General features: G+C 35.6%; 1 protein-coding gene across 7 annotated transcripts in view; it reads right to left on the reverse strand.

Annotated features, from left to right (window-relative positions):
- The window catches only part of INO80D (INO80 complex subunit D), a 61,406-nt gene that overhangs the window by 24,499 nt on the left and 24,521 nt on the right, over positions 1-12,386 (reverse strand). For all 7 annotated transcript variants that reach the window (XM_074340838.2, XM_019726893.3, XM_074340848.2 and 4 more), the window contains exons 5-6: positions 10,385-10,493; positions 2,280-2,504 (exon numbers count right to left, since the gene is read on the reverse strand). In XM_074340838.2, the coding sequence (XP_074196939.1) occupies positions 2,280-2,504; positions 10,385-10,493 (334 nt within the window). The remainder of the gene's footprint in view (positions 1-2,279; positions 2,505-10,384; positions 10,494-12,386) is intronic.

The raw sequence follows: 12,386 nt of genomic DNA on the forward strand, positions 1-12,386 counted from the left end.
GTTCATCAACATTGGTGATTTAAGAACAAAGTGTACATTGTTCCTGCCCTCATAGAAATTACTGTCAAGCCTGACAGACAGTCATTGATGCGAGTATAAAATTCTACAGTGAAGCAGAGTACAGAGCACAATAAGCATATATAATAGTGGGACTTAACATAGTCAAGGGAATACAGAAGTGTTTCTCTGAGAAAGGTAAGTCCCTGAATACGTAAGCTAAGACCTAAAGGATGTTTTAGAACGGACACTACATCCCCTACAGAGGACTGGGAGTTCTAAGAGTGAGGGAAAATACTATAGGGAAATACTATAGTCATTAAGTAAGTATATTAGATACACATACATAGTTTCAAACAATTCTAAATATGCCAAGAAGCACAAAACTCCTCAGAGCACAGTATCTTTTTAAGATACACAATTCAAAAACAGGTTACTTTTTTTTTTTTACAACAAATATAGTGAAAACCAAAACATACAAAACTAAAATGAAATTTCAAAATATAGGTATATAACAAAATATGATAGCTACAAAGCAGAGGTGTTTCTTTAGTTTTCTGTTTGTTTTAAACCCTTGTTTTCCTCAAGCAACTCATGATCGATATAGAAAAAGCAGAATATAAGACTACAAATGTTTTTAACTTCATCAATAATCCCATCATCTAGAGATAACCACTGCTAATATTTAGATATATAAACTCATAAAATGTTATATACTGTACATAGTCAAGGTTGTTTTAAAATATAAGTAAAAAGTGTGAAATAATAAACTCAATATGGAACTAAGCCTTTTAAATTTGAAAATTATTTCCTTAGTTAAATAGGGAGATATTTTGGAAATTCAATTAAATTAGTATTTTCAAAAGGTATATAATCTAATATAAGCAATTATGATTTGACTTAAGTTTTTATTACCTAAATGAACAAACTTCCAAAATGGTAAAATATCATAATTTCTTCATTGAAATACCAGCTAACTCTACATTTCCAATATACGGATTTTCATTCAATAAAACATTATGTAAACATTATAAATCCTGTTTTCAAAACAATCTTTAAGAAAACAGGGGAATGGCTATGACATATTTTTATGGGGAAAAAAAACTGGACACATAATTCAAATAGTCTATATCGAATTATGCTTAATTACATACCTAAAATAGAAAAGGTCTGAGGACTGACATCTGTAATATAAAACCATTAAAAGTCATGTTTTAAAGAATTAATATCATGAAAAAAATTATCATAATTCAGTGTTAAATGGATGGGAAAAAAGCAAGAAATAAAAAACACACATAGCATGGGGAGGCTGGTTAGCTCAGTGGGTTAGAGCACATGCAGTACTCTTAACAAGGTTGCCAGTTTGATCCCCACATGGGCCACTGTAAGCTGCGCCCTCTACAACTAGATTGAAACAACTACTTGAGTTGGAGCTGATGAGTCCTCAAAAAACATACTTAAATAAATAAAAGTTTTTTTAAAAAAATACATACAGCATGATCTCAATTTTGCTTTATAATACGAACACACAGCTCCTGGGAGATTTCTCTCTCTCTCTCTCTCTGTGTCTCTCTCTGTCTCTCTCTCTCTCTCTCTCTGTCTCTCTCTTTCTCTCTCTCTCTCTCTCACACACATACACACACATACACACACACACACACACACACAGAAAAAGACTAGAATGAAACAGAATCAAAATGTGCTCTTTCTGCTTTGTGAATGGTGATATGACAGAGGTTTTTCCCTTTTTATTGATATTTTTCAAATTTTTTTAAGTAAGCAAGTATCTATACTATAAACAGAGGAATTTTCCTCAAAAGAAATCCAATGTAATGAAACATTTTGAACACGTAATATGGGGGATAATGTAAATATTAACAGAAAATACATTTGAAAAAATTTTTAAATAATGTAAATAGAAAACATACTATGGTACTTTTGTAATAAAAAACTCTAAATATTACTTTTAAATAACGTAAGAAATTTCTAAGTATTGTATTTTTTTAAAGACAGGTAACATTCTCAAATCCTGTATTGAATAAATTCTAATCAAACTCTAGCAAAATTATAGTAATGCTTTAATTTTACTGTCAGCTCATGGCAGTATTATTTCTCCACCAGTGTAGAATAGAACTTTGTCTGAGCAACAAAACCAAAATACAATGCATAAATATTTCAGGCTTAAAAGCCTACCACCTATTGTGTCTTAACTATCCTTTCAAAACATACAGAAACAGACCGAGACAATTCCTTAGAAACAAGTGACTGCATCGGGCTCTAACCTGGTTCGACTGCTTGCAGCTCTCTGCAGTTCTTGCATTAACTGACCAGTACACTCTGGTTCTCTACTAGCCGCCTGCAGCAAGGCTTTCCTTAACGTATGCCGGCATTTCTTTTGACGAGACTCTGCCCGCTCCAGGCGGCAGAGATGCTTATATTTCTGCTGAAAGTAAGTGCAAAGTTGGGTCACCCTGGAGCTCCTACTCTCCATATCATCGTCATCAGACCTGGAAGGAGCAGGGAGAGAAATGAAAAACTGATTATACGTGGATAAAAGCAGGGGAAGAAGGGTAGCCAGATGCACAGGGTTAAAGCTTGGCGGCAGGCATTTGAGCACACACTTTAACAAAGTTAGAGGAAGAGAATTCCAGTACAGCTGAAAATAAAAGTACTATGTTTCAACAATAAGTAGGGGGATAGAGACAACCCAATGCTTTAAGACGCTTAACCTTCTTAGCATGTCACAATCAGTGTCTTCCAAATTTTAAATGACTAGGAATTCTTGGGAAGAATACATTTTCTTTACCTTTACTTACAAAAGGGTCTGAGTAAATGGCATGGCAGTTATGAGGAAATACAGCAAAATTTCATAAAAGATAGGTCATACCAGAAATAGAGCAGCGAATTCCAGCAGTGCATTATCAAAGAACTGCCCTTTTAGATGTACTGGTTTTCAACTACCTTTTTCTTGAAGAATTTTGATTGTAGGGATCACAAACATTCTACAGGTTTTTTGGTTTTTGTTTTTTTTAACTATAGGAGATATCCTAAACAACATTTCATATACCAGGGTTTTTTCTGTAATTATGCTAATGTCAACTGATCGGTGGAAGTGCTCCATAGAAAAGGATGCTGAGGGCACATTTTGGTTCAACAAGACAGAGTGTTGTAGTTAGTTAGTAATGTCCCATCAGTGAGGTCAGAAAGGTCCCTTTCTATGGAACAAATGTGATCTCACTTTTTAGTGTTAGGAATAATGCACACTAGACTTGAAAACTGACCCATGTTACTTTACCTTCTTTCTCTTCTACTGTAACATAAATAAATAGTACACCAGTGACACTACAAACTACATGTTATCCTACTGATCTTCCGTAAAGCATTGCTTGGTTTCTCTTAAGTGGTATCCCTCCTTTTCCCTTCAGAACAGCTCCTTAACAGGCTGCTCTGTAAACTTCCGTTTAGTATATGTCCTAAGAAACATGTTCTCTTCAGTATATGAGTACATTCTACCACAGATATACCAATTGAAAGATCTTACTTCAATCTTTTCATTTATTCAACATTCAATTACTGCATGTCTATTATGCTAAGTATAATACTACAGAGGAGAAACAAAGCATTTCATGAAGTCTGCAATGCAATTTAGACAAGATAAATGCATCCCAAATGTTAAGCAAAGAGGATAAAATCAATAACTAAAACTGTGGGGCAGACAGACAAATGATTCAAATATCTGACCTAGAATTAGAAATATCTGGGAGCTTTTTAAAATTTCACATTTCCAAAATCTACTGAACCAGTGTTTCCATGGGACGGGGCCCATGAATCTTTATTTTGAATTGTCCCCACCAAGTCCCTCAGCAGATCTTCATTTTGGGAGCTGTAAGTTCTAGTAGAGCCACCCATGCTATAAATATCTTTAACATGATGTAGACAACAATAATTAACATCAGAGAAGTACAGCGAAAGAGCTATTAAAGTTCACTAGAAAGATTATTGGATGGAAGCTTTGTAGAGAAGATGACAATACAACTGAATCTTGAAGAAGGGGTAGAATTTGAAGATGAGAGGCGAAGGGTACATCACAAAGATGAAACAATATAAACCAAGATACAGACATGAACAGGATGGGGAACAGCAAGTGCTAAGTAGCTTGGCTTTGCTAAGGTGTGGAGTAGGGAGGGGACTGACCCTGGTAAGGTAAACTTTCTGAACCTGAATGCCAAATTAAAGAGTTTAACCTTTATTCCACAGGCAATGAAGAACCTTGGAGATTTTTAAGAAAATAGGTAACAGTAATAGAGCTGTGCATGAGAAAGATTACACTGCCAGAGAATAAAATGGAGGGAGAGACAGAAGCGGAGAACAGTGGGGAAATTATTATAAAACTCCAGATAAGAGATAACAAGGAGCCACATCAGGGTGGCAGCGCAGGCCTGGAGAAGATGAGCGGTAATCTGCACTTATAAAACACAGACTTTGTCAACTGGGCAAGGAAAATGGAAGGGACAATTATCACTCAGTTTCCATCAGCAAAGACCAGGGAACGGGAGCCAAGTCCAGATCTGGGGCAGAAAGTAAATTTCAGACCTACGGAATATAAAGCACAGATGAGATCTCCAAGGGAGCAGTGGAAAAACTGTTGGAAATGATAAACTAGAGCGCATTTAGGGAAGAGATACAGATTTCAGAGTCAACAACTAACAACTGAAAGACAGGGGAGTGACTAAAAATAAAAGGCCACAGAGATACTAGGAAGAACAAGACATAAGAGCTATTACAAAAGAATTAACTCAATTTGGTGACTGGATATGAAGAATAAGAAAGTCAATAATGACTCAATGACTTTGAATCTGCATAACTAGGAGAATGGAAGTGTCATTCTATTAAAAAAAAAGGAAAGAGAGAGGACAAACAGCAAGTCTTTAAGGGAAAGTAAAGCTCCTGGGGGGACGGGAGAGGGCAGTAATCACTTGCCAAAAGTGTTATTTGGAAAGACTATTACTGCAGGGAAGACTGGCCTAGAGCAATGGTTCTCAAGTGAACCACAGAAAGGCGCACCTGGATGCTACATCATTACAAAAGTTTTCAAAGCTTATTCATGGTTTCCATACTTATCTTGATGTGGAGCAGTAAGTAATAAACGGTTTGCAGGCTGGCATAGGTCCACAGACCATCCCTGGCACGGTCCGAAACTAAGATCTCCAAGATGCTTCCTAAGATGCCTCTAAGATGCCATGACAATACTGTTTCAAACCAGGTTGCTGAGGAAGAGTAGCAACTGGGAAGACGAAGGCCAGTTCCCATCATTTACCAGCAGACAGCAGGCCTGGCACCCCCTGCATCCTCAATATGTGTTAGTTTCCCTCCTTCTTTAACTTTCCTCACCTGTGAAATGAGAACTATGCCCAGTGGGCTTGCTTATCCCCTGAGGTTAAGAGAATGAAAAGAAATGATATATGTGAAATCACAATATAAGTACAGGTATTATTATTAAAATGCTACTAATAACTCCAAATATGAGCAGTAAATTCCAAACCTGATTTCCTAAGACTTCAGATTTGTCTGTCATCTCAAGGCATGACGTGAAATTCCCCAAATGAAATTCATTTTAATTTATTTAAAACACAACGAAAAGGCAAAGAGGCAACATCTCTGATAAAACAGGGGAGTCAGGAAGAAATATACATATTGAGGAAAATAATGAGTTTAATTTTACAAATGCTAAATTTGTGGTATTGGCAGAACATTCCATGAGAAATATCTGATAGGTAGTTTAAACTCAAAAGAAAGGTGGGACATGAGAAAAAGATTTGGGAGCTATTCACAGAGATAACAGTTGAAACAAACAAACAAAACAGGATAAAAGACTTGCGACAATATGGCAATTTAGATACTCCAGGGGACCTAAAGCAACTACATACAGGATAAGACATACTTATGGACGCATTTTTGGTCTCAAAAGAAGTAGAGGGAATCTCTTCCCCAAACCGCTTGGTCAACAAACAAACAAACAAACAAACAAACAAACAAACTTTTTTTAAAAATCAGAATTGAAGCTAAAGTCAAAAGCAGGGAACAAAAGGGCGGGGGGAATGGACTGCACTCAGGGCACATGATGATAGAGGCACTAACAGCGGATATAAAACCTCATTCCAACAAGATGAAGTAGCCCAACCCAAAGTTCTAGGATAAGTCTAGGACCTAAAAAAAAATCAAAATTGCCATGCACACGAGAAGGCAAACCACTTTACATGACAAGAAGAAAATAATAAGGACTTACAAGGACTACAAAGGTTGCAATTACGAGATACTGAATATAAAATAGTTATGTATGAAATGTTAAAGGATGGATTTACAAAGGTAAGAAAGCAAGAAAAGACAAACAGAAACGATCAGTAGATCTGAAAAGGAAATAAATGTAATACCTACATACAAAAATTATTTTAATCCAAATTCCGTGGACATTTTACCCAATAGAAAGGAAACAAGGCAATTATGCCCATCTCCACTATTTCTATTTAATATTTTACTGAAGGTCTTAGCCAATGCAGTAAGGCCAGAAAAAACAATAAAAGTCATAAGACGGGAAGAAGTAAAACAGTCTATATTCATGGATGACATAATTATTTGCAAAAAAAAAAAAAAATCATAATTTACCAAAAAAGTCTAGAACTAATAAGTAAATTTATCAAAATTGAAGTATATATTAATGAGTGCAGATCAGTCTAACAAATTTTAGTTCTATATAAGCAGCAAACAAATGAAAGATAAAATTACAAAAACAATTCAGTTTACAACAGTATCAAAAACAAAATACTTCAGGACAAATTTAATAAAATATGTACATGGCATACATACTAAAAACTAAGCGTTACTGAGAAAAAATTTTGAAGACCTTAACTAGAGCAGTATCTATCCCATAATCATGGATTGAATGACTTACTATTGCTAAAATATAAATTCTCCACAAATGAATTTATAATAAAAAACAAAATTACAATAGGCTAGTTTGCAGAAAATGACAATTTGATTATAAGATTTCTGTGGAAATGAGAAGTACCCAGGATAGTCAAAATAATCATGAAAAAGAACTAAGTTGTAGGATACAAACAACCGAATTTCTAGACTTACTATAAAACTAGTCAGGGAGTCAGAATAGCCTAAAAATTAATTAATGGGACAGAACAGAGTTCAAAAATAGGTTCACATTTATATGGTTAATTCTTGACAAAGGTATCAAAGCATTTGAATGGGAAATGAAATGTATTTTCAACAAATAGTACTAGAACAACTAAATATCCATATATACAAAAGAATGAACCTTGACCCCAAAACACCACACATAAAAATTTACTTGAGATGGGTTATGGAACTAAATGTTAAAGCTAAAGTTAAACCTAGAAGGTTTCTAAAGACAACCGAGGAGAAAATTAGAAATCAATAACTATATGCAGGTTGAGAAATTCATTAACGTATGTCAGTTAAACAACACACTCCTAAATGATCAACTGGCCAAAATATAAACCACAAAGGAAATTAGAAAATATTTTGAGATAAGTGAAAATGAAATACAGATACCATAACTTATTGATGAATGTAAAAGAAAAACTCAGATTTTTCCTTCCTGAATAGAGGAAAACCCAGTTCTTCCTTAGTGCTTTTTCTTTCCTGTGAGTTTCATTTACTACTGACTCAAAACACTTCCTTTCTGGTCACCAAATGTGTGGAGGGTTTTCCTCAGACCACACCAACCAACTGTCTGCAATATAAGGTTGATGTCCTACAATTTAACTCAGTTCTGACACCCTCTACCTGGAGATAGCTTCAGACTTCAGATCCCACAGATTAAGGGCTCTGTCCCACAAGACTGCTCCCACCCCACTTCAGCCACCAATCGCAAGTAATAGGTCCCCAGGTTACCCACAACTTTTGTCCAATTTAGCGGTAAAGAGGAGGTTCACACGACCTGCTCCTCAGGTTCGATTAATTTATACTAGAGTAGCTCACAGAACTTAGGGAAACACTTATGTTTATCAGTTTATTAAGGGATACAGATGAACATCCAGATGGAAGAGATGCATTGAGCGAGGTATGTGGGAAGAAGGGGTACACCAGTCACCCAGCACCGCCATGAATTCACCAACCAAGAAGCTCCTCAAATCCCACACTCCTGGGATTTTATGGAAGCTTCCTCACATAGGCACGATCAATCGATCAATCGTTAATTCCGTTTCCATCTTCTCATCCCTCTCTGGAGGATTGTGGGTGGAGCTAAAAACTCTAAGCTTCTAATTATGGTTTGGTCTTGCTGGTGACCAGCACCCAGCCAGAAGCCATCTAGGAGCCCACCTAGAGTCACCTCATAAGAACAAGAGATGCTCTTTGTGCTCTCATAACTTAGCGATTTACAAGGGTTCCCGGAGCTCTGTGTCAGGAACTCGGGACAGAGACCAATATATTTTTTCTATTATCTCACAGTGAAGACTAGAGAGAGATGTATAGCTAAATCCCCTTTCTTTTTTTAAAAAAATAAAGATACCAAATCAATAACCTACATTCAACCTTAAGAAACTAAAGGAAGAGAAAACTAAACCCAAAACAAGCAGAAGGAATGAAATAATAGACTAGGGAAAAAATAAATGAAAAAAGAATAGAAAAAGTATAATAAAGAAAAATCAATGAAACCAAAAACTGGTTCTTTGAAATGATCAACAAAATTGACAACCCTTAAAGCTCAACTAACCAAAAAGAAAGAGACGACTCATATTACCAAAATTAGAAATGAAAGAGGGGACATTACTAACCTACCTTATAGGGGAAAAAAGATTATAAGGAACTATTACAAAAATTGTATGCCAATAAATTAAATAATAAAGATGAAATGAACAAGTTCCTTAGAGACACAAGCTTCTGAATCGCACTCAAGAAAAAAACAGAAAAATCTCAATAAACCTCTAACTAGTAAAGAGATTGAATTAGTACTCAAAAACTTACCACAAAGAAAAGCCCCCTGACCTGATGGCTTCACTGGTTAATTACACCAAATGTTTAAAGAAGAATTACCACCAATCAATCACAAATTCTTCGAAAAAATGATGAGGGAATACTTCCCAATTCATTCTATCAGGCCAGTATAACCCCAATACCAAAATTAAACAAAGACATCGCAAAGAAAGAAAACTACAGACTGATATCCATTATGAATGTAGATGTAAACTTTTCAACAAAATACACACAAACCAAATCCAGAAGCATGTAAAAAAGGATTATATACCATGACCAATAGGATTGATCCGAGGAATGCAAGCTGGATACAACATATGAAAATCAATGTAATAGACCCCACAAAGACCAAAAAAAACACATCATAAGACACGTGCTACATGAATGACTCTTGAAAATGTTACACTTAGTGAAATAAGCCAGGCATAAAAGGACAATTATTGTATAATTCTACTTATATGAAATACCTAAGTAGTCTCTTATGAATCAGTTCCCTTAGCCTAATCACCTCTGGGTGTACTCACAAATCACATTTTTAAGCCTATAAATTAAAAACCAGACCCTATATAATGTATGTCCATACAATGATACTGTATCGGCCTGGGGCAGATATCTGGTCTCCCCTCTACCTCACTGAGCATCCATTCAAAAAATAAAAAAATAATCAGCTGATTCTCTGAGTTATCTTCTGCCCCCACGGATAAAGATCTCCCTCAGTACTGTCAAACTTGCACCAAGTGAATTCCTGTGAGGCCAAGGCAGTCAGTCCCCTGAAAGAAAACTAGCTTCCTCACTCTCACTGCAGGGGCTGTTCATTAATCTACAGCTTTCTGGTAAGGTAGATACTAAGAACCTTTAATGAGATTATCTTGAAAAACATTTTAGCGTATTTGAAATATGTAGCACATTAACATATTACAGAATAGATCAATCTTGCCAAAGCTAGAGGTGAAATAAAAAGCACTATTTCCAGCTACTGTGGGGCTAGGCCAAAGAAGATATGGAGAAGTCAGGCAGAGAGACTCCATGTAGCCCTGGGACCACGGGCAGGTTCCTTAACCTCTCTGGGCCTTGATTTCCTCTTCTGTAAAGTGAGGAAATGAGATCAAATCATCTCTAAGATCCCTTTCAAATCTAAATTCTATTTCAATTGTTTCCTACAGTGATAAAGGGGAAAGACAGAAATAAATTTACCAAGGCAACTTAAGAATAACTTTCCTCAAAAAATATAGCACATTTCTTCCCAAGTGAAATCTATTTTACCTCCTTACAATAAAACTAGATCCAATAATGAAAAAAAAAAAAAACACTTTTGCATATATAGGAAAGAATCAATCTACTACAGTAATTTAGAAAAAAAACAAAAAGGAAGACTTACGTGTGTCTTTCATATCTGAGGGTTTCTCGGATGGACCATGCAACCTGGTATGGTGAGGCCTGCTCTGAGTCCTCCAGTTCCTCTCCGCTTTCTTCAGACCAGTCCAACCCTGGGACAGATGAGAGGATATTGCAAGTTAGAAAATTTTACTTCTATTTAAAATTTAAATAAAAAGCCACCTAAAATACGTAACCCAACATCTACAGCAAGTACATTCATAGTGTGAACAAATGCCTCCTGATGAGTTTTATCCCTAACAAAGTCATTAATAGTAATAATGAACAATGAATGTCTAACAAAGATATTAATCACATGCAGTCAGGTCCGAAATGATGACATTATAACAGAAAGGGCTATCTATATTCCAAGGATGAACTTCTTTTGTCAAACACTTCACTAATGGAATAGAAACAACACAAGCAAATTCAAGTCCAAAAAAGGTAGAATTCCTTAAGTATCAAAACATCATTACAATATCAGAAAAATATAAAACATATTCATGACAGTGAGAAAAGCAGTTTGGGCAACAACAAAATCAAAAGGGGTCCATGGAATCATATACTTCAACAAAGAAGGACCCTAGAGTAAACTGCCCAAGGTAAATACTCCATTCCCCTATCCCAACACCTCTACAGGAAAGGACTCTATCCACTAGACAGGGCCATTCCCTCCACAAGAAGAGAGAAGAGTAAGATGGCAATTCTATTTCTAACGTGGCTTGGAGTTTCGTGTAATTCTTTTAAATAATATCTGCCACATTTTGTGTTCAATTTTGAAAAACAAGTTTCAAGGGAGAAGTAGAGAAATATAGTATGAACAATGCTTGATTTTGTTAAATGCTATTAGTTTTAATTGGATAATTGCTAGCTTCCTACAGAAGGGTTTTACCTTTTCAAAAGCTTTACATCTTAAAGCGGTCTTGATAAACACTGACGTTGCATAGCCTAAAATATGACAGTGTGTAGGGACTACATAACTTTCATATACTCATACCAGTATGAAACTTAGAGACCTTGATAACTAGTATTCTACGTCTTCCTTCTTGACACATAACTTAGATGCAGTTATATCAGGAAGGACCTCATAGGGCGGCCAGATGGCTCAGTTGGTTAGAGTGCGAGCTCTTAACAACAAGGTTAGGGGTTCAATTACCACATGGGATGGTGGGCTGAGCTCCCTGCAACTAAAGATTGAAAACGGCAACTGGACTTGGAGCTGGGCTGCGCCCTGGAGAAACACAGTTCCCCAATATTCCCCAATTAAAAAAGAAAAAAAGGACCTCAGAGATTTTTTCCATATTTTAAATGATTTACATGTGCCAAACAGGGAAATTAAGAAAAAGTTAACTGAAATGTAAATTATAAACACTTAAATAACACATTGCAATTGGCATCAAGAAACCTCAAATCTAGTTACAAGATGACTATCCAAAATGTGAGGTCACCTTAAAAAGTAAGTTACTTTCTTTCAACTAAAACAGTAATTTGTTTTTTTGTTTTGTTTTAAGTGAAAAACAATTAAGTGATCACAACAGCATCAGCTTCAAAATGTTGAAAGGTGAGGTCTTTCAAACACAAAGTGACACTTAAGGCACTTTTAAAAATTAGAACATGAGTTATCTGGAGAAGTTACAATAATTTCTAAGACAACTAAGCTTTCTCTGAAAAAGTCAAGATCTAAGTCATAAGAACTAAAATGGAAGTATTTCTCTTGTTGTGAAATTAACTGTCCAATAAAGCAAACCTTTGATCTTGGCTTCATTATCACTAGTTTTAATGTAACGAACTGAGATAACCAGCCCAAACAGGAGTACAAAAGCTAATTACAAGAACTGCGTTTGTCTTGAAGTACTCTTTGCGAATATGAATGCAGACTATGCTTGGTCATAATGGTGCATTACAATTTCTGATTCTCCAAAGAACCTTTGTTTTGAAAACTTGGGCCCCTAATATGTTTGAGTTAAAAAACAAAAAGACGATAGTTTTTCTGTGTTTTCGTTCTG

The sequence above is a fragment of the Rhinolophus sinicus genome, chromosome 17, assembly GCF_057876585.1.
Source record: "Rhinolophus sinicus isolate RSI-liver-muscle chromosome 17, RSI-T2T, whole genome shotgun sequence".
Classification (NCBI taxonomy): domain Eukaryota; kingdom Metazoa; phylum Chordata; class Mammalia; order Chiroptera; family Rhinolophidae; genus Rhinolophus; species Rhinolophus sinicus.